Below are 24,604 nucleotides of genomic sequence, written 5' to 3' on the forward strand. Positions count from 1 at the left end.
TGTCAAATACACTGAAACAATTCAAATAACATAAATGCTCCTTTTCCTGTCACATCACACTGAACTAGAATCTCAGTAACTTGCCGTAACTATTCAACTTTATTTCTTATTCATTAACAGTTAAGAATATACTTTTTTTTATCATTTCAGACAGTTAACTTGTAAATTGATTTGCCTTCATTAAGCTTACAAAAGCCCATCAGAGGTTTGCAACATACTTGTACAAACATATGACATGACTACCCGTGAGTATGATCACACCACTGCATTCCTGCACATCATGCCAACTGTTCAGTACATCTTCTATTTTCAGAAAGCAAGGCACATTCACACTAATCTGCCATTTAACCATCAAATCTAATGCTGTATTGATATGACCTTTTTTTTTTCTCATGACTGGATCCTATATAGAAAAGGATGCAAAATTGATACGCTTCCTTATTAATATTGACACAGGAAAATAATCAACCTTGCACTGCAAAGGTTCAAACATGACCCAGAAATGTTCAAAATGCAACAATCTACATGAATAAGTCACCCAACAGTCGATTGCCATTTGCAACGGGTCATGTACTGTACATTATGAAATATAAATACACTGTATATTTCTTACAGAAAAAGTACCTTTAAGCTACCCAAAACAACAACACAGAACCTGTTTTACCTTTCTAAACAAACTTGTCATATTTACCTAGGCTTTTAATCTTCTAAGTAGTTTTCCATCACTCATTGAAGGACCAAGAAATACAGAAATTAGATTAACAAATGAAATAGGGTATAAAAAAAGAATGTCAAGGGAAACAACAATTCACATTCAGTCTTTATACTTGAGAAATGTTGCTAACAAAATATTGATGCAGGTACAGATTTGCATTGCTGATAGAATTGTATGAATGCTCGCTCACTCTTATTCTCACATCACACAGCCACTTTTATGCATGTTTCACTGTTTGCTTCAGGTATAAAGACATTTCTGAGCTCACACCTGATCAAATATATATTTTGCTGATTATAAATTTGCTTGAAAGCCATCTTGTCTCTACTACATTTTTGTAAATGCATTTAAAATTCACACATTAGATAGTCGAAGGCAGCTAATAATTCTATTGTAATACTTTTCTTCTATTCTGAAAGATTTTATATCTATTATATGCATAGCTATTATTTCTCCAACATTTCTGCAAAATGTTCCTCACTTCTAGCTTCACCAAATATACTATCTGTAGCAGACCAAGAAATGTGCATACATCGATTTCCATCAGTTTAACAGTTGTCTTAAAAACACATCTAATTTTGATCCACCCATAACTGCAGTATATGCAATTCGTAATACATCAGTAGAAGTGCTAACGTCATCAATCAACCACCAATTTCAATGCATCACAGTATCAAAATGAGTTTGACTTTGTATGAATACTTCACAATCAATGCTACGTGTGGCTGGAATGCTTACAGTGCTTTCAAGACATTTCATATGATAAACTCTTCAAAAAATGTGACCAAACATACTTTGTACATACCAAACACTGACAATCATCATATAATAATCCATGAAGACTCCTTCCACTATAGAAATGTATAGGTTGTTTTTTTCTGCCAAAATACATCACATTACTTTCATAACAAAAATGATAAAACATTCAATTGTACGAAAAGCATAATCTATGGTTGATTAATTCAGTCCTTGAGCAACAAATCAGTACAATTCTCTAACAGTACATTTAGAGACAGAATGAAAAATGATACAATGTACTGCCATTCCCATTCTTTTAACAATGTCATTTATGCAAAAATCTCATCACTGGAACTGCCATAGACAGAAAGAGATTACACTTGCTGAAACACTGCTACCATAAGACTGTTGGTGATGAGGTCAGGTTTACACAGTGAACATATCTTTTGTACCACATGAGCAATTCTACATGTATTCTATCCACAGATATTTACAACACCAACAAGTTTACTGAATAACACTGACCCTTGATGGAAAATGTTTGTATGCAGTATATATGGAATAGAAAAATAATCATCTAATAACACACCTGAGCAACTGTAAATAGCCTGCATGCCATCAATTTCCTCTCTCACACTAATAACCCTACTCTGGAAAAAAAAATCCACGAGAATAAATTTCTTCCTGACTTACGAAGTAAAGATAATTCTATTTTGGCAATTATAATTGTGTACATCCTTGCCTTTTGATACCTATACACCAGGCATGCTTAAGTCAAGGTCACATCACACTTTAAGAATTTATGAATCACGAGAGATTTGAAGCACGCTGCTTCAAACAAGAGGTTGAAGTACATACAAATAAAATGTTATTGGTTGTTTTGAATGCTGCAGCATATCACATCACTTCTCCTTGTTTGCTCAACAGAAACAATCACATGCAATGTTATAAAAACACAGCTAGCCTACATCCTTCAGCGGGTGTACAGCCTTCAGTCACAAACCGTGAAGGTGGGAAGGCATCAACATTCATCTGTTCACAATCAATGGTATAAAATGCCAAGTACATGATATGAATAAACACTAGATGTTGCTTAACAGAAGGTTAAATAATACTTTTAAAAGTATGTAAAGATTCTCAAAACATTGATATTTTCTTGTTGTTGTACAGGGAGGCTATTCTAGTAATAACTGTTGACTATCATCCTACATGTTAAATGACACAGAATCAAACATTCCATAATCAGAATATTACTAATAGGGATGTTGTTGCCCATGATACCAAAGCATACAACTCTGAAAAGAGTGAGAAAAAAAAAATATGCACATAGATTTTTGTAGGCTACTGCAAATGTTAGCAGCTACCAGCAGCCTAAGCTTTATCTATCTGATCCTTTAAAAAAATGATGTTAAAAAAATGTAAGATAGGCAGCTTCAAAGAACACTTCTTCAGTATGTTTTCTCATGCCTGTACAACTGAGGGGCATGTCGACATACTGTGCTCTTCAGAGCATACTCAATTTCTATAAAGCATGGCTCATCTACTTTGGAAGGACTTTAAAGTTATCAAGGGGGAGAAATCAAAGGGTGTGGCAAGAATGGTGCTGGGGGGGGGGGGGGGGGGGGACTTAGGAAAGCTAGCTGGTGAATATCTGACAAGAGATGCTAATGATTCAGCCTGAGGCAGAATGCAGGAGAAATGTTATCCCATGGGATATGCCCTCCCTCTGGTGACCCAACATTCTTTTCCCTTTCTTTTAGTTTTCAATCCCATTGGGGGAAAATGCAGAGACTCCAACTCTCCCGTTTTCGACGGGAGATCTCCCGCCGAAAGCCCATTTTTGCACAATCTCCCGTTCTCCCGTTTGAGATTTGATTTCTCCCGCCCTGGCTCTGTGTCTCCCGCTGGAAAGGATTTCTTACTTATTTCTATCGTATGTTGAAAAAATAAGCCTTAGATGGCACCAGAGAACATGTAGAATCCTAGGAACTTCGTGCTTCGCACACATCAACTTGGAGTCTCCCGTTTGCTAGGGGTTTCGGGCGGGAGAATCTCCAGATCAGAAGGTGCTTGGGGTTGGAGTCTCTGAAAATGTGGTCTTCCAGGTTTAACACGCTATGCCTGGGGCTTGTGTTTATGATACACTTTATCGAACAGCACGACTGGTTTATGAAGCAGCTACATAAAATCTTAAATTCCTCTTGAAATAATGAATATGCATGATACTGTACAGATTTCTTCTACGGCAAAGAGAGAAGTTTCACAGGACATGTGAGCACTTGCCAGCTCCCATGCTTGGTAAAAACTTGCTGAAAATGAAATGCATTTGATACCAATTTGATAATCTCCTCTTAGCCCTTGTGTAGCTGACTTCGCTTAGAATTAATACTAAAGAACGCCCTTACAGCTGACAGCAAGAGTCGCGTGATTAAGCAGGTATGCCTAAAATGGAATGAATGAGAAACCAATGCTTTTAGTGCAGATTTGGAATGGCACTCGTGTGAAAGAACAATCTCTGGCATTAACAAAACATGTGGTTCTTAACCCACGGTTAATGGGAACTAAATATTCTGTGCATTAAATCTATGGAGAATCACCATGTTTGGGTGGCAATAAGATGAGGTTCTCTTAAATGCAGATATTCATTTTGGTCTCACCTCCCTGTTTTGATTTATATACATGTGATAACAATGGTAAATATTTGTGAATTGGTATGTCTAAGATTCAGTTCGTAACAACCAAATAACATCATGCTCCGCTCTGCATTATATATAATTGAACATGACAAAATGCTTTCATATTCATTTCTATCAGTTTTATCAATGGAAATGGAGCATCAAACCTCTCAAGGAATCAAGAGGTGATCTAACTTCACACAAGATATTCAGCTACTCTTATAGTTTTCCCCAGAGATCCTTTATTTCAGATTATATTGAATATGATATCACCTTGCTGTATTTCTGTTCATTCAGCATAACATGAGAGACATCAACGGAAGAAGAGCAACAAGTAGATAGAGGGACACACGCACAGACTACAAACTGGTACATTAAGGGACATTATATTCAGAATAAACTAGATTGCTAGTTAGAAATGCAAAAATAGGAGAATATGACAAGATGTAGCAACAGAAAGTGAGAGGGTGAAAGGGAAAGAGAGAGAGAGAGAGAGGAGGGAGAGGGAGATTGAGGCAGACAGCATGTCAGAAAAGAGAAATTGAGAAAGGGGGAGGAGTGTGGAGAGTGAGTATTGATGACATTAAAGTGGGATGGGCTGTCCTTTTCAGAGGGCCCTTAGCTAATGACAGACTTAATTACCATCTTCATCATGCCGCTGAGATGATTTTGCCCAGACTAAATACTTTAAGGCGCTGTAATGTGCCGTAATATGTCAAGACAGTTGCTTTCATAAATTCCTGCCGTACCTCGAAGTTAGTCATCAGGGATGTGATTTCCTCTTTGAATTGAAGGAAGAGGGCTAAAATTGGGTAGAGTTGCCATCCTAGGTCAAAACCAACGTAGGTGAGGTACATTGAGGGACAAGGCAAGTTGGTCATATTTTAGATTATTTACCTTGTAAATACTATAGTTGGATTGTTAATATGTTTGTAATGTATCAAACTTTCTTCCTCAAGCTACACTTTGAATGCATTTATGTTTGTATGACTTTAACCTTTTCATACATATTTGATCACAATACAATCACTAAATTGGTGATGTTTGTTGTGTTCCAAACATCATTCAATCTACTGATGTGCTTTATCGCGGGTCCCTTATTACAATTTTTCGAACCATCAGCATTGATAATGAAAGCCATTCAGGTGCCTCAACAAAGAGAAAAAAATAGCTAAGTGGAAACAGAGACAGTTAATCACATAGAGGAAAAAAGAGTTGAGTAGGTTGACAGATAGGGTAAGATGAATCATATACCATAAATATATGAGAGGATAAATGGATCAATAGAAAGAAAAGAAAAGATAGATAGATAGATAGATAAATAATTACAGATAGATAGAAAGCTATCTAGACAGAGATAGAAAGATTGGCAGGCATGTATCTGAAGAGATGCACTTATACTAGTACACAGGAACGCTGATTACGGAATGAGACAGGAAAAAAAGATTGGTAAAGAAGTCAAACTACTTCTGTAATATCACAAAGAGAGAGAGTGGAATTGACTGAAAGAAAGAAATAACTGAATGACAAAGCCGGAAAATATAGACAGAAATGGTGTACAAAATTAATGTGCTGTATGGTTCTGTGTGGTGTGTGTGCAAGAAAAAAGGGAGAATTACTACAGGTTGTAAATAAGCATAAAGTCTATAAACTTTACAGACTATACAGAGACAAAAAGAGCAGGTGCACACATCAAGCAATGTCACATCTTACCATATTGGTTTTTAATGTGTTCTCTTCTTCATATCAAAACATTTTCACATTTAAACATTCAACATGCATACAAAACACAAGAAATTGCAGGGCTAATCATTTTTTTTTTGCAGGTTTTGGCAGAACAAATACATACATACATATACATACATACATATCACTACAAAGTTTGTAAAGCAAGAGATAACGATTTAAATAGATCTCAAAAAACAGTACCAAAAGATTTAATAGCGAGAACAGGCCCCATAAGAGAACCTCTATACTGTCACATAAGAAGCAGAAGGGTCATAACTCCAAAGATTGAGTATAAAGTGAATGTCCTTTTGTTTCTCACATGACAATACCCAATTTCCAGAATGTTTAAGCATCAATTTTTGAATCTTTGGGCATGCAATATAAATTTCCACCTGACATGAATTTCTCCTGTTATTCTGTACAATTATTGACAAAAATCTACAGCATCATACCATCTTTTACAATCTAATTTGTGCTTGAATGCCATGTTTTATTTTTCAGTGTTCATGGTAATTTTCACAGTAATTTTGGAATTGTATCATCGCTTTGCCATCTTTCCAAATGTTTCATTTCAGTCATTTAGGTAACATTTGCCCTGTCTTATTGCAAACGTACTTCATATGATACCCTTGCAATTTAACTTGCGCTAGCACAACTTTGAAGAAATGTGGAAATATCAACTTAAAACATTCAGTTCAGAAACCTTCTTGCATGCAGGCAATTTCTTTTATTTCCAAATGTAAAGCCGCAAGCTTGTAATTCCTCTGGACTTTGGCTTTTAGGACACTGTGGCATCTATCAAGAGAATTAATCATTATACACTGCGTACGAACAGCTCAAGTATACTAATGAGGGATCAATCTAGAAGTAGGTAGAAAAATAGGATAGAGTTGATATATGAGACTTTTTTTTTCATAATAACTGGATGCACACCTTCTGCTCTGCTGTGAGAGAAGACAGTTCAGAAAAGTGATGTTAGGATCTTGAAGACAAAATAAAGAGTGTACTTGAACATTCTAGATGTTAGCTGTCATAAGTGAAGGATGGAGGAGGGCTATGGCTGGGAAGCTGAAGGCAGTGTCTTCAGTGGTACTTTTTATATAGAGAGAAAGGCACTGAATGTGTACTCATGCTTATATCCTGAGTGTTGGTTTATTCTGTGTGTGAATTCTCTGGTGATCTTACCTTTAACAGTGAATCTAGAAACAGAAAGTAAATCACACTGTTCATTCACCATCTCGTATCTAGACATCAAAGACAACATAATGATTCATGATCAAAAGTTCATATAAAATCATATGGTTATTAGCTATAAACTGATATAACACTTTCATGACTCATTTCTCAGTGTCTCACTGAAACGTGGACCCACGTGGGCTCTGCACAAATGCAAACAAAGTCTAGTTGGATTGATCTACGAACAACAATAATACTTGATGTAAAATGAAACACCAAGGTAACTAAAAACATGTTTAACATTAACACAAAATATTTCCGTCAATATGCAAACAATTTATTACAAAGAAAAGATGTGGAATATCACTTGAATGAATCGGTGCAGTTGAGGAAACCATCCATTCATCTGCCAATATCATATCAGCGAACAACATCATACCCATTCACAACTTTGACAACTGAAACAAAAATATTGAAATATTTAATGAATAGTTATGAATATAGACTATATATCTTTATATTGTGACAAAATAAGATGTGGTGATATATTTCATTTGTCTCAAGTCTTCTACCACAAAATGTTACAAGATAATTGCACATGGCACACAAGGGTGTATATATAAAGAATAAAGAACATGAAAATCTCTCCAGGAGAAATTTCGTTCTCTAATTCATATCACATATACATGATTAGATGCATCACACCAGACTTTCCAATTACCACTGAAATTCATGTTATACATCAGTCGATTACTACCTCAACATCTGGAGAACCATTTCACAACCTTATATATTATCCTTCTGCAAACAAAAGACTGAAATCACAAAGTCACAAATCAAAACGTTTATCCTTCTTTCCATTATTGGTTTGTCAAAAACTGTCTACAATGTACTCTGACCACGCTATTGTCAAGAACCTCAAAGACCAACACCTAGACCAAAATCAATGTGAACCAAAAGGCAAAGTTGTAGGCGCCCACTTGATCCACCAAAAATCAAGACTACATCAAAACCCAACCTTCTTACGGTGATGCTGTGACATATTTGCACTTGGTATTACATTCAAAACTGAACCACAAAGAAAGAAAATAATATACAACTCAATATATGCACAATGTATAATGTACAAGAGTCTTTTGTGTGCTGTGTCATGAAACCTCAATCATCTCACAACTGCTGCTCAGAGACCGTTGGCTACTCAGGGATCGCGTGTCAAAGTCCTCCTCATCCTGCTCCAGTGCTGATCGCCCGAACTCCAGGAGCTCGCGCCTTGTGCTGACAACGATCTCAGATGCCACGGCCTCTCGCGAGCAGGAACCAATCTCCTCGCAGGACTGGCTTCGGATACTGGGCTGCAGCTTGGGACGCTTCTTATTATTGCACTTTTTCTTGCTCGGGTGTGTGGCTTCTGAGGAATCAGAGTCGCTCGCTTCTGGAGAACCAAAGTTACATTTTGTGATATATGTTGCTACACGGTCCATAGCCATTGTGGGCGACTGATGAAGTCTTTGGACATGCCCAGATTCATCCACACTGTTGCCTGATTCTTTGCGTTTCTGCCAGACGATGCTATCACCGCGACTACTTGGACTATCGTCTCCTTTGACCTGAGGGAAAGCAAATGGGTTCCAACCAGAGGGGAGGACTTGGGGAGTATCTAGGTCAAGCTGTCCTCGCACCTTGGGATGTGGGTGGGGCTTGAGATTAGCACTGCTGCATGTGCTACTGCTTGCAGAACTGAGATTTACGTCAGGAGAAATCCCAGAGCTTAGAGAGCTTTGTCGGTCGAGCATTGAGCAACTGTCCACGGATGGGGATGCTACGCTACTCAAACTCAAGTCACTGGTGTATGACTGTCCACTACTTTGGCGGGTAAAGAGAGGATTTGAGACGTTTCCTCCAGCACTCAGCACCTGGGATGCTGGGACAGGTGGTGGAGAGTTTTGAGGTCCGAATGTAGGCTTCTTCAGAGCACTTGGCTTTGTTTGGTCCTTGTGTTGCAATGAGTGAGAACCTCTGCTTTGACCTGAAGTTGTGTCATTGATTCGTGAGCGTCCAAATTGGAAACCTACAGATATTTCACTGGGTTTGTGACGCTGACTCCTAACCGAGGCAGGCGATGCTGGGGTGTTAGGGGCAGACATTGTTGATGCTGCAGCCTGGTTGGAAAGATTCTCTGCAGCATGTTGATGAACCTCCGCACAGACTGCCTCGTGGTTGGAAATAAGTCCTTCTAGTTTCAGCTTTGTTCTCTCAACTTTACTTTTGGAGCTCTCAGTTTGGGATCTTTGGGCATTCCCACTTTGTGCAGACTGCTGGGCATGGAATTTGGCACATGCCTCCACAAAAGGGTTGTTATTGCGAACTTCAGGGGAGTGCATGCTGAGGTGACTGGTGCCCCACGCTAGTAACTGATCTAGGACTCCTGAAGGGCTATTGCAAAGGGAACGAGGTTTCTTAGAATCACCTGGGGAGTCTAACAGGAGGGTTGTCTTCTTCACATCAAGGCCTGTGGGCCTTTGTAACGTCCTACTAGGAACACTCTTCAAGTCCAGAGTCAGGTGGCTGGTGGAACGCTTCTCGGGAGTCAGGGTCTGTGTGCTGACTTCTGTCAGGGCATCACGGCTGAGGGACCGCTTAATTGATTTTGATTCTGAGGTAGGTGTGGTTGGCACATCGGCAAACGTGACGCGGGGAAGAGTCCTGCTCAGACGCGGACTGGCTTTACCCGGCGTGTAGGAGCACTTGAGGGGCAGTGAAAGGTTCTCTAGACTCAGCTTCCTTGAGTGTTGCTTGCTGCCCACCTCCTCCAGACCCTTCTTCAGGACCATGCCCCTCAACGAATCCTCCTTAGGTAAGCTAGAGAGACTGGCCAACCCACTGGCACTGGCTCCCTCAGCCTTCTTCTCCACTGGTGGGACGATGTCTTCCTTGGGGGGTGCCTTGGGCTCGGCTGGGACCTCCAAACCTTGCCGCCTCCGCAGGACCTTCTCATATTCAAGCAGCTGACCCAGGAAATTAAAGTTTGGAGAGATGGTGGCCCTTTTCTCCTTGACATACCTGAGGAAGCATCAAATGTGCATAAAATTAACCCATTGCTCAAGAAAACCAGGAATGGCTTGCATAAAATCCTTATTTAGGAAACTTACATTTGAGAGGTACGGAGTTTACAACCACAAATAAATAAATCTATGGCAATTTTAAATGTCAGAAAAGGAATCTAAATCAACTTTCACCTAAGATTCTTCATAATCTTCATTTCAGATGAACAAGCTTTCACCATTAGTAGTTTTGACCAATGGATTACTCTAGCTGTGTGCAGGATGAATCACCCTGTCTATCACTCCACAGACGAATGACAGGCACCCATGGCCAACCAACCAACTGACCAGCTAAAAATATGCTGGGATCTTACTATTACATCATATCCCATCAAATGACATAATGCAGATCACTGCCCCCCCCCCCCCCCATTTCCTTATCCTTTCAACCTCATCTGCTGTGATTATCACTTCAACATATATCTGGCAATAGAGTCCTGCTTTACATGTAGCACGGATGGACTTCCCTAACGAAGAAGAGAGGAATAACCTTTGCATTTATGGAATTTGCATAAATGGCAGTAAACATGTTTCTAAGGATCACAATCTTCCCAACCTCAAACCGGTTTCATAACATATGACAAGTTTCAGAATACACTGTAGGTTTGAGGTTCCTAGCAACCAGTAAGGAATAAAACTTACTTGTATGCCTCATCAACGTTCATATTCAGGTAACGCATGATGAAGGCGATGGCAACAGTCGGAGATCTCGAGATTCCAGCCACACAGTGGACGATGACACTCCCACTGGCTGACCGCACCTTGTCTGTATGGTACAAGTAGAAAATTGTATCCTCTTTGATAAAAACTGAACACTTAATTATCCACAGCAAACACAAAAGTCCATAAGAGGGTATTACACTTGTTATATTATGACAGAGTATATTAGATTACAAATGTGAACATATTTGACAAAGGTAAATGACCTCTGACTCTGTATGAAATTATTGAAAGACATGATTATTTGATGAATAGATATCACTTTTCAAGAAGAACAACAGAAGAAAAATTCAAATATACCTTGCAAGAAAGGATTCTTCAGACATTTTCATTGAATGTGTTGTAGGGGGAGTGACAGTAGAAGGGACGAAAAAAAATGTAATTCTGTCTCCACCTGTGTATGCATCTTATATGTGAAACTGTAGGTATGATCACTGATTGGCTGGATGTCCACAAATACAATTGATGCAATTGCAAACCTCAGTAAAAATCCACACAGCTTAGATTGACAGGTGCAGACAAGCCAAAGGAGAGAATGCCTGGCATTGCCATATTGCCTCTTTATGTTCACTATACGTATCCAGGCAGCTTGATTGGCAACAGGCTGCCATCCACAAACCACTCCCGTGTTTCTCACCATCTATCTGCCAGAAACCTATCATGTGGCACTGAATCTCTCTCTCTATTTCCCCCTTCCCCCTCTCCCCCTCTCTCTTTACGTTCACTTTGGCATGGCTGGGGGTCTATTTTTATGGGTTGAATTATATCCTGCACAGTAACAGACATGACAAAGCAATATGCATGTACACGTACATGCATTACACAGGTAGTGACTGGTGCGTAGCCAACAGGCAAAATTTAATTATGTTGGGAGTGCTTTGCAATATCATGGCTGTTTGGTGTATGGATATGGATCAGGGTTGCAACGTTGGAGAGGGAGAGAGATGGAGACAGAGAGGCATCTTGCTGCCTCTCCATTAGATATCATAGAGTAGTGCAGAACACAGCTGATGATATCAGCTTTATCAAGTTTGATTCATTAACTCTTTGGGAGCATGGGAAAGCTCGATATGTCCTTGAGTGTATATTCTCTGTTGGAGTGAGTGTGTCTGTGTGCACTGTATAATAAGCAAAATTATCCCAGTGAAGACTGGTTGTGAAGGGCATTATTTAGAAAACATTTACAGTGTCCTGTGGAGAAATATTGTACATGTCTGAGCTCCTGCACAGGACACAAAGTTCAACATCTAACAACTATGCAAGATTATGTCAATGACGGTTTTTCTCATTATAATACCATTTCATCTATTTTCTCCCATGAACATACTGACAATGACTGTACATGACTGTGTAAGGTTCTCTGAGGACCTACATGTCTCTTATTCTCTCCTTCCCACTGGTGATTCATTCCTGGTTCGTCTATGACTTAGTGTGAATTCCTGATCAGAATAATTAAGACTGCACCGTTCTGATGCGAGTAAGGCAAGAAAGCAGTGGGTGCTGTGCACATGAGACATGCTGACTGACCAAAACTGGATTTACCTATGACACCACGTTACTATGAATAAATGAGGCGGACAGGCAATGAGAATGCGGGAACTTCCTGTAACACAGGAGCCTGAAGAATCAGTTTCAATGTGAAGTTTACTAAACCCACCCATGAGATTAGAGGCCCCATATGCTCTTTGCCTGTCTCATATCTTCTATTATTCACCTCGACTGCAATGGCAGAAGCACTACTACACTGTAGCGATATGCGGTATATGTTGCTCACGACTTGCAACTTCAGATAGTTGGCTGAAAAGTACTTGACAAGTTTCTTAAATCTGAACTGGATAGTATGTGACTGAGAAAGTATGTAGTAATGCAAGTTGCTGTAGTACACTATGTTGTAATATACACTACTGCAAGAGGTGTGTTGGCATGTGGACTTGTTATAATGACTACAAAGTTTTGGCAGGTATATATGGGATCTAACAATTACCATAAAACCAGAAATACTCGTGGCATAAAATGTTCATGAATTGGTGCTGACAGCCTTTTTCGTGGCATGACATTTTTGCGAACTCTGCCTGGCATTCAATACATAGTGTAGACAAAGTCTTTCGTGTGAATATGAATTTCACAAATCTTGGCTCCTAAAGTTTTCTTAAATTTCATGCACATAACAATTCCTGGTTTTACAGTAATAGTAGCATGATACACAAGTGATGCACACATTTATTAGAAGTGGAGACGTTGTGCAGCTGCATGATGAAACAGGAGAGAGAACAGGGAATGCTCTACTCACCGATGAATTCAAGAGCCTCGTCAAACCAAGGAAGAATCTTCTCGGTGTGGTTGTCAAGGACTGGGATGCGATGAACATGGGTCTGGGGTAGAAACTCTGGGACGGGGCAGGACTTACTAATGTTGAGGACATAGTTGATGCCATTGCGCTTCAAACACTCCTCTGACATCACATCCTGTGTAAAGATGACATTAGTCAAGAATCTCATAAGAAATGAAATGAATAAAATCTTTGCATAACACAGAAAATTGTGCACATTTCAAGAGCTCAGAGCACCAAAAAAAAATCTTTTTTGATAAAGAAATGTTGCACAGAATCATATTGTACAAGATAATATCCTATCATAGACCAATTTATTTTACCTACTTAATGGACACTGCTCAAGAATCACCCTTTGGCAAAATTATTATTCTACATATAGTAAAGATGAATTCTACTATCATCATAAAAATATTCGAAAACAAAAGTATGTTAAAAATTTGATATATCAAATATTAGAAGCAAATCTGTATTGGAAATTCATCTGAAATTGGTGTTACACTTATGAAACAAATTTTTTCAGATGAATTCCACAATTTGCAATTCATTCGTGACCTTTATTAATTCTCCTGATGGATGAAATTAATTTGTGAATTTTTAGTTCTTAAATGTATACTTGTCAGCAACATGACTTCCAAGTCACTCAGTGTTTTTCTTGTGTCACCTATAAATGTTTCCCACTTACCAAAGGCACTACATGTAATTTTAACAACACACCAGAACAAGGTTGCATCCTTGAAAAGTTTCAATAAATCATAGAGCAACATTGCCTGTGCCAATCTTGCAGTATATTTCAACACATATGCCAAAGCTGGATAGAAAGAGAGTGAAAATAAGCCAGCATGTAATATAACAGGGGAGAGAGTTTAGTGTGAAGCCTTATCTCTCTCCCCGCTTCTCGCCTTTTTATTTGATCAGGATGTGACTGGCTTACCTCTCCGTCTCTGACTCACTCCTGCAAAAGTGCATAGCCTTATTGCAAGGCACTCTACCTTTATCACACACAGTGCTCAAACATGTAGGCCTACTGGTGAAATATCACTATCTTCTACCAAACATGCCTAAATTGCAATACTTAAACAAACACTACATTAATTTGTATATACCCATAGTGAAGTTTAAAATTGATACGAATTCGCCAGCTTGAAAAATTCTAGCACATTTTTTTATCAAATGCAAATATCTGTGTATCTAACTTTATTCTAACTTTGCCAAAACATTACAATAAAAAAACTTATACTGATCAGTATTCTATATTGTTTAACTAGCCACTGTAATATTGAAACTTTGTGGCAAGAATTGATGTCAACACATCTACCAACATGATTTGTGCATATTTCGGGCATACATTTAGAAAAAGATATTTGCATAATTTCAAAAGAATTGATTTATCACTAGATTCCTGGAGCATCACACTGAGCTATATCTTGCAAAGTTGGAAGATTTTTTGAGCTCAGGTATTTCTTTTCTTTAATAGTACAGTAGCAAGGGGTTATAGTAAAGGACAACTTAAACAAGATTTTTTTCTAATCATTCAAAATTAGGGAAAAGATTATTGTGTTTGTAAAATCAAACTTATCTCTATCATCATTATGATTAAAAGTTGGTTGGAGTGAGTTGACAAGTTCTGCTTACCTGCTGTGACCCAAGGTACAAGAAACCCAGCACCCTCGTTGGGCCTGTATTGGCCACTGGTAGGCAGGGCTGAGAGAGGGGGGCACGGGCAGGGCAAGGGGGTCGGTTCTGAGACTCACAGAGGTAGGGGAAACATGACTGGAATGATGGGAAGCCACCTATGGGGTGCATGAAAGGGTAAAAAAAAATCATATGATTTAAAATGCAATCAAGAATTAGCCACAATCAGACCCACTTTCTGTCACTTACATATGATGAAAACAGCTTGAACAATGTCTCCGAAGAACACCCACGTGAGTCATACTGGTTGTTTGGAAACAATAAAATGTATTTCTGTTTTAACAGATGAAATATTTGCAATATAGACTCTTTACAGCACAGCTATACTTGAAACTTTCAAATCATATTCAATGTAGTTGAACCCTCCAAGAAGGCCTTAAACAAACAAAACTGCCAAATCCCTGGTCACTAATCAGTAAGTTTTTTTCATGGAAAAAAAAAATCTGGTATCAGCAACTACCAAATGACCATATTTAGAAAAAACTGAATGAGAGTTATTGCGTGTGAGAGAGCGAGCGGGACAGAAAAAAAAAGTGACATCACCGCAGCCCTGTAATCTGTGGTGGCAGGTACATGCCATGGTTTGGGTGACTTTTACTACTTCCTGTGTGCCAGGATGAGTACGCTTGGCCTACCCACCAAGTAGGTAGAGGAAATACGCACACTTGCGATTTAACCTGAACACACAGGAAAAGTGTTGCGCACACTAGATTACACAATACCAGTATCTCTGCCATGCATAGCATGAGTAACGTGAACAAAAATATCCCACTATCAGAGTCTGAAATCAGTCGACATGGTTGGAAAAGAATACTAGCATGCTCACCATACAAGATTTGAAACTGCAGAGATAAAATGTACGATTCAGATTTTTGACAGTTTGACAGAGTGATGGGAATCTCAAAATTTCCAAGCTAAAATCATCGATACAAATTTTTCCTCAAGATCTCAGCCACACAAGAAAAAAATATATTATGGTCAAATCAATTACATGAAGAGTTAAAAAATGACAGGATTGACAGCCTAGGAGACATAGTATGTAAATCAATGTGGTAAGAGTTTACAACAAGAAAAAAAAAGATATAGAGAGATATATTGACACACAATATGTAGATACCACAGTAAGATAGAAATTATCTTCACAATATGTATAGAAGACTATTGTCAGTCTGAAACATCCAAAGTAGGTAGTACTTTCTCCATGTAATAATTAGGAACTCGGCATGCTAAAATAGATTGCATACATTCATGTATGAGAAGAACTTACTTACTTGTACGCACACCTACTGTTTTAGGAATGCTGGTGATAAAAAAAAAAAATCACATAACACCTCTACCAATAACAAATCTTTAAAAAATGACAAAAATCCTCATCACAAGCAAAATGCACTTGAAACTTAAAAATGTCTCACGATGAAAAAAAAAAAAAAAGTGAAGCAGATGCTGCTCTTACCGCCAGCGGTGACGGTCTTTCTCTCCACCTGTATCACCATCCTGCGCTTATTTAAATCCACAACTAAAGATCCAGCGACATCGAAGGCGATGTCACACTCAGCACAGTGCTCTCTCCAACGATCAAACCAACTACGTCTCCCTAGCACCAAAGTTTGCATCAACAATGCCGGGCTGGGAACCAGAACGCTCATATACCCATTCTGATCATCCACTCAGCTTGTACGAACCTTGGCCCAGTGTCTGTTCACTTGCAGGAGAGTCTCTTCCACATAACATGCACTGCCCAAAGAAGGATACAGAGCATAGACTTTGCATTTTCACACGCACACACACACATACACACACACACACATGTGGTGCACTGTCAACAGACAGTCATTACACACACCAGATAATCAGCTGAGAGGGAGGACAGCCCCTATGAGTCATCCTAGCTATTGGCCAATCAGAGCAAAGTGAGATGATGTCATGAAGTGGCCGGCCAATCTGTCCTTCTCCTTTCCTAGCTTCGTTACCCAGCACATGTTGTATTTGCCAGTCTCGTGCCTGTGTGTGTTGTGTGTGCGTGAGTGAGTAGTCACCACAGCTTTGTATTTGTGCACCTACTGTGAATGAACACTCATACCTCCAGCAAGGTAGTAAGTAAATTACTCAGGGAATACACATTTGTGAGTAGGTAACAATATTGCTGGTACATTCCAGGATAATTCTCTGTATCTGCCCAGTTACAGACTGGGTATGGAGGTGAAGAGAATTAATTGATTTCTGGCAAACTGCTTGACAATGTGGGATGACTTTGCTGATCATTGTAGACACAATGCCATCTCATCTCTTTCTCTCTCTCTCTCTCTGGTAATATATAATTTATACACATATTCTCCCACTTCAGACTACTAGGCATCATAGCAATGCCACAACTTGTTTCACAAGTACTCAATGATACCTAGTAACAGTCTACACATATCCGCATTATGAGCAGCATTATGAGCAGCGTATGAGCAGCATCACAGAAAGGAATGATTTACATGATGGTTTCTGTGGCAGGTGAGGCTGAACTGGATGATGACTCCCTCCCTAATCAGTGATGAGAATCATCAGTTTTGTCAGACATTACATCCTATCATGCTACATCATACCAGGGCTGAAACATCTCTTTCAACAGTCATAGGTTCAATGACGGATCGACTCCAAACAGGATGGTAGGAAAAGAGGGAGATTCCATTAATTGGGTACGCCCAGTTGAGTTGGTAAGAAGGGGTGTGTTTCGCAGTGAATCAGTGACTCCAGTTTGTGATGACACGATCATCCATCATTAATGTAGGCTGGTAGAGGATACAAGCCCGGTGAGGTGTGAAGTCGTTGGAGCGACTCATCCTAAAACAGACAGACAGCATCCTGCAATCATGAATCTTTTTTCCCCAATTGGCAGGCAGGATAATTGAAACTAATACCCCTTTCCCGCTGAAGAAAATCTTCCCCGGGGGCACCTGGGGGCACCCGGGGAACCCCTCAGTGTGAAAGGTCACTCGGTTGAAACCTAGGGGAAGCCTAGGTGAAACACCGATGAAATTTTGGGCAATTTTTACCCGAGAAGCGTCCTGGGTGAACACCGATAGTTCAACGGGAGATCACCCGGTGGTTCACCGAGAGCGCCCAGCGTGAAAGGTTGTCTCGGTGAAACACCGGGGAAAATATGCAGATTATGTCAAAGGTCATGTTTTGTTTCTGGTCATGCACACGTTTTCAGCTAGCTAGCGCGCACTCGACCTCCCAAATCCACACGTACAGGGTACTAGTAATTCGTGTTTGTAAACATACACACGACACTACATAGTACAAATGTACTAGTATGTCGTTTCGTGTGCAATGTGGCGTTCACAGTGCGACGGCATTGTTTTGCATCGTGCTGTGCATTGTATTGTTTACTAGTAATTAGCACGCCGTGTACTGTATACAAAGCTGATAATAGGTTTACAGTGTACATATGTACTTGATCGATTTGATGCTTCCTCCTTCGTCTTCCTCTAGTGTCTAGCTCTTAACTTTTCCAGCAAAGTCTGATACAGTGCGCCTCTTGCTTGATTTTTTCGTATTTTGTGCTTTTCTCGTCAAGTGCTGGGTTTACAGTGTGCAGGAGAAATCCGTTGACGTTTTGTGCTGTTGAAATTTGAGGGAATTTTGCAAATGGCTGGAGCGTGGACCAAAGACGAAGAGAGACTGTTACTTCAATTACGTAGCAAGGCAGCAGTGAACGAAGAACTGAGCGGGACGTCGGCTGACGCTGCCGCGTACGAGTCCCTCCTCCGAAAACTTGCTGAACATGGGATCGAAAAAACCAAATCGCAGATGCACAACAAACTCAAGTACATAAGATCACCCACGTTGCGAGCAGAAAACCTGTCTAGGGGAAAGTTTCACCGAGAGCAGTGTGAAACGACGGCACTCAAACTTTCACCGAGAGGTTCCCCGGTGAATTCACCGGGGAACCTCTCGGTGGTTCACCGAGACGGGCAGCGGGAAAGGGGTATAAGGACAAGGACCAGGATGTACTCACTTTCGCTAGAGATCAAGCTGCATCTACGGCTGCATCTTTACCACAGTAAAATCAAATATAATCATACAGCCCCATGACCAGAAAAAAACCCCAAACAAACAGAAAAATCATTCACAGAAGAACTCACGCCCTGGTGACAAACAAAACAATATCATTGACTTAATATCACATGACTTTACATGTCGCTAGCAAAAAGTTTGTATTTATGGTAGGAATGAAGTATAAAGGGAGAAAGTCCGTGACTAGGATGGTGCATGCTGTTAAAAGTTAAGCAATCTATAGCTATAAATTCATTTTCCTTGTAAACAACACTAATGAATACCAAAAAGAAGTAAATTGATTTAATTCAACAAATTCCTTGTCAACTTATGAAAAAAAATACAATACACGTTTTAGATTTGGACAATGCAGAGAGGATCCTGCTGGAGTTTGACAAAAGCATACACTGCAGTGCCTACAGACATAATATCATGGAAGTCTACAAATTTGGATGTTATTTGATTACAATACTGAAATTTAAGTAAACAGTAAATCAGGCTCTCTTTTGATCAACCATTTCATTTTTTACTTTGTGCCAGGAATAAAACATTACTTTCTTCAGACAAATTTGAATTCATCACTGTTAAGTACCATATGCCATCCATTTGAAAGCAGATGAGCATGATGATTTGAATTCAGCCCATTGGATTCCTGCGTATGAACTTTTTCTATCAACTTTACAACAGCCAAGGATCACTGCTATATCAAGCTTAACTTCTTTGTAGCAAAAGCTATGATACATGAGTCAATTGGCTGCGAACATATTCAAGTTGCTCACTGCCACCTGCATCCCATCTCTGGGGCAGTTACTGGACGCAAAATTGAGAGAGAGCCCTCTGGTGTCGATTCAAAAGCAGAAAACACACACCCCTGATGTTGAGCCACGTCAACTCTCTGTGTACACACAGCGAACCACAAAATCTGTCTCTGCCTTCTCAAGCTGTGCATTTCCCCTCTCTCACTGCAGCAGATGGCACTGCATACAGCTCCCCAATAGGGTTTGCTGCCAACATCCATCTCCAGCTGAAGATGCCATCCCTGGCAGCCAATCATCAGCGAGGAGCATGCGATGCATCCCTCACAGTACAGCATCTCATCACGGATTATCTCGCACAACATCCTCTTGATATCAAATTAGTCCCACCTCGGATTACAATGGATGATTACTGGACTGCAAAAATCACAGATGTGGGTTTAACTGTCAATACACTGAGAAGATAATGAGATGATGACATGCTGTCTACAATCATGTTTCATCTACATGATAGCGGCTTCCAAATTGGGCTATCAAACTGTCAACGATTCTATTTCCTGGATATGTGCTATTAACATAAAGATATTTTTGATAAAAATAATGGTGGGGTGGGTGTCTGTTTCATTATCCACACACACACACACACACACACACATAAAATGACACCATCCCTCCCCCTCCCCCCCCCCCCAAAAAAAAAAATCACCATATTTACACATAATTAGCACAAAATCAATTCCAAGGAGAAGTATCATAAAATCTGACGGAAGGCAAGGATAAGGATGAGAAGAAAATCTTGACATGTTTGTCTTTACCTGAGAGGAGAGACACATTCTTGAAGGCATCGTTCAGCTTGCTCAGGAACACCCCCAGAAAATTGTCTGAGGTCAGAGCGGCAATGTCCGAAGTGACTTGATCGTAGACTACCACCTCACTTGCCACATCCATGTCCACTTTGCAAGAAGTGACCAGCAATTCCTTGATGGTCAGCTGTGGAGGTTACAACAGAGCATATAATCATATGTTTAATTTCAGTTTACATACAGGCAACTTACATGTTTATGACCACTGATCAGATTTTTCAAGTCTTTCACAGCAAACACAAAACAGCTAATTTCTACACCATATCGAAATAGGATAACCTAGAATTTGAACAAACCACAAATATCTTGAATCAGAATCAGGTATACTCACCTCACAAACTTAGTCAGCACCCGGCTGGTGCATCAAGTGTCGATTCTCTAACGCAGGGCTGCACACTAACTTATTTTTTCTGCTGGTCCAACCTGTCTGTCGGACCAGTAGGCACCCAATTTTTCCATGTTTTACTGGTTCATTCCTGAAAAATTACTGGTCCGACAGTAATTTTTAGAGGTCTGAGACTGTTGGACAAGTGCTAGTGTGCAGCGTTGTCTAATGAAAGGTTAGGGAACTGCTTTCTTAATATTCTGGAGATTCCAAAAACAAGGAAAGAGCTTGCTCTGTCAGTGGTCATTTATTTCATTTTCCAGAACTTCCAGCTCAAATCTTTTCAGATATGAAGGACCACCTGGTGTTGATCACGGTACATGGTATGACTAATATACAAATAACACATTTTTTGATCAGGGAAAAGCAATTGAAAAACTGTTGTGTGCTTGGAATGTTTTAATGACAATGAAGAAGTAAACCAATTCAAAATATACAAATTTGTCTTACTTTTGTTTAGAAATGATACAGTAACATTGATTTCTATCTTCTGCTTTTTCTTTTGCAAATGAAGTACACACAAAAAGAAAATTATATACAACTTTGCATTTTGATAAGTAGTACACAACACAATGAACAGCAACATTGATGAAAGAAGGATTTAGAAATGTACCATCACTCTGCATAATATTTGCACATTTATAAAGATAGATACAAGACAAGACAAGAGGTCTCTGCCAGTATGCATCGTACAATCTCCCTCCCCCCCCCCCCCTCCCCCCACACACAAAATCAGCCAATCAATAATGCTATCTACATCTCCATTTCATATAGGGCCTATTATAATATTGTGTTGTGGGAAATCTCTAGCAATATGCTAATTGCTTAAATTCACAGTATGGTCAATTCTGACAGATTACAAAAATTAATGGTTTATGTTAGCAGAAAAGTGATAATCATTTACGCAGAAGAGATTTTTGTTTTGTTTTTAGATAACATTTTCTGGGCAGCTTGATCTCTGTATCTGTTTGTTGATGACTCATATGGAAACAGCCAGTAGCCAACCAGCATATATCTGAGTTACATCATAGAAAGTGCAAAGTCCATGTGCGTGTGACGAAGCTCTTAAAAATAAATGGGGCACTCAAAGCAGACGAGAGCACCTCAGTTAGCAGCTGAACTATTTGTTGCTAGTACCTGCCACATTTGCCTTTTTTTCAGCCTCAGAACAGATATGGTAATTTCTGATCTTGTCATACTGCTGTGATCAGCATGTCACAATTTGGCTAAAAATAAACCGTGCAGGGTCTTCCTCCCCCTCTCTGTTTTGTTTATAATTGTAGGATATATGTATAATATTCTGAAATTGTTAGAAAATCTAAATGTAAATATGCTTCCTTACCCAATACTTATTATTATACCTTACACTTTACAGTATGCACTGTTGTAATTATCCTCCCTGCAATTATTATTTTAAAGAGCAATGGCGATGCTGTAAGGAATTTTTCCTTCATTTGTTAATGCTATGCAGTCCTTATCACTATCATTAGTCAAATCATAGCGATCGGCCATAAATATCCCAATGCAAATTTATCCCTTTTATGATGTATTTAACTGAAATGTAACAATAATGATAATACTTTTGAAAATCTTCCCCATATCTTTTTCTTAAAGTATTATCCTTTTGGAGAGTAATATAGATAGAAAAAAAAGTGTGTGCATGTGTGTGAATATGAACAGGAAAGTGTCAAATTTCTTGGTTGAAAAAAAAATAGTTGCTAGCACGAAACAACTTTGCAAATAGCATTATAAAGAGACTCTTTCATTTTGCTAAATCAAACGTTTGGAAGAACGCAAATGCATGCCATTCTCCAGGTCAAATATTCCCATTGCGTGACAAGTAAATTGGTCACAGCTTGAAGTCAGAAAATAATGTGAGCAGTTCAAATGACAAGGCAACATCACTAATTTTTGAATGTTGGGCACACACAAACTTTTTTTATGATTTTGCACATAACTTGCCATCTACAATTTTGGGTATGCCTAAAAAGAAAATTGCCTGCTCGGTGACACATATTTGTGCTTATTGGATTACACGAGGACATATACTTTTGGCTGGAACTCCTTCTAGGCAAGCTATGTATTATACCTTTTATCTGCATTTTCTTCATGCATAGAAATGATATGCTTCCCTGTGAAATACCAGAAATACCTGAAAATACTGTAACAATGCCTTGTCATCGACATGAAAATCTTACTATTAAAATCATGGATAGCTCCAAAGATTTTTCTTCCTGTCCCAAAAGAAATATGTGTAATAATTGACACAAGGAGACGCCCCAGATGGGGGATGCCAAAGTCAATTTGTAGCACAGCATTGGGAAATAACAGCACCCCAAGGTTGAACATCACCAGAGACAAAATCAACAGCAATTCATCTTCTGATAGGTATACTCGTGTGGTATACAAAGATTACTGCACTAGCTTCACATTTGAGAAAAGAAAACAAATGAGTACATCATTATTGACCTCAATGATCTGATCTGCATAATGTCTGCAGAATATCCCATAAGACAGCAGCCTGCCATACCAAGGCTGTGTTTTTCTAACTAGAGAGAGAGAGAGAGAGAGTTGCATTTCAAAACGTGTTTAGAATGTTGTTTGGAATGTGGTTTAAAACTTCCAATTCCTAGTACAGTGTTTATCTTAACATTGTAGGCCCTATATAATATTAAATGGCAATTCTAAACATCATAATATGACGTTCACAGCAATTTGAGTATTTTCACTGTTCAGCTGCTTTGCGCTGTTCTACGCGGGAAGTAGAGGTCAACTGAGGCACAAATTTCTTCGCAATTGATGGCATATAGAATTACACTTGAAGTTGACCATGGCAGCTCAGAGAACCGTGTTTTAAGATGGCATCACGTTTTATCTACTCACCCTTTGCCTTTTGAATGCCATTTCTAAACATTTTTGAAAACACGGCTGCATTAATCCATCGCACAAAAATGCCTCAAATGTGTTTCATGATTCTGCCTTAAGAAATTTTCAGATAAATGCACCCTAAGGCAAGGGTGGGTGATTTGTTCATGTGACTGTCAGATGTCTGGCATTCTATACGATTGTAGCTCCAGAAGAGTAAAAATCATGGTATGAATAATGCCTGGGATAGTGGTGTTGACTCTGCCCCCAGCTTCTTAAAATGTTTCTGAAACAATATCACCACAATGTACAATTAAAATAAATGAAGCTGCAGTCCCACATGGGTTTAGCTTTCAAGTTTACTGCCTATTGATTGCTTGAGTGATGAAGACTTCAGTCTTATTTTCTACATATTTTCCCCCTCAAGGGTAAGGAATGACACATTGTTTTGATGAAAAGCTGTGATGTCCCCTATGGTCAAACTTTATATCACAGATATTTCAGTAAATTATAACACATGGCCACACACCTGACAAATAAGTAAATTATTGTAAAACTACAAACATTCGTGCCATAAAATTGTAGTGATTTGGAGCCAATGGCCTTTTTTTGTGGCATGAAACTTTTATGAATTGTCACTGGCATTCAACGCACTGGGTAGACAAAACCTTTCACAGGAATTTTACTTTTGCAAAGCTTGGCTCCTCGCAAAATTCACAAAAGTTTCTCACATGCGATCATTTCTTGTTTTACCATACTTAATCAGGAGGGTCAGACATTCAATATATTACAGACTTATTTGTCTCCTTATA

The 24,604-nt window shown here is 39.2% G+C and overlaps 1 protein-coding gene across 2 annotated transcripts in view; it reads right to left on the bottom strand.

The window, feature by feature from the left end:
- Positions 1-6,026: 6,026 nt before the first annotated feature.
- The window catches only part of LOC139735365 (uncharacterized), a 111,243-nt gene continuing 92,665 nt past the window's right edge, over positions 6,027-24,604 (bottom strand). Inside the window, exons 3-7 of one of the 2 annotated variants that reach the window (XM_071646116.1) lie at positions 20,495-20,669; positions 14,818-14,975; positions 13,144-13,318; positions 10,776-10,899; positions 6,027-10,092 (exon numbers count right to left, since the gene is read on the bottom strand). In XM_071646116.1, coding sequence (XP_071502217.1) covers positions 8,181-10,092; positions 10,776-10,899; positions 13,144-13,318; positions 14,818-14,975; positions 20,495-20,669 — 2,544 coding nt within the window. In that variant the 3' untranslated portion in view covers positions 6,027-8,180. Of the gene's footprint in view, positions 10,093-10,775; positions 10,900-13,143; positions 13,319-14,817; positions 14,976-16,330; positions 16,918-20,494; positions 20,670-24,604 lie in introns of those variants that run through there. The other variant, XM_071646117.1, reaches the window with a different exon arrangement.

The sequence above is a fragment of the Diadema antillarum genome, unplaced genomic scaffold (assembly GCF_040938485.1).
Source record: "Diadema antillarum isolate AM-2024a unplaced genomic scaffold, OU_Dant_1.0 seq00000570_RagTag, whole genome shotgun sequence".
Taxonomy (NCBI): domain Eukaryota; kingdom Metazoa; phylum Echinodermata; class Echinoidea; order Diadematoida; family Diadematidae; genus Diadema; species Diadema antillarum.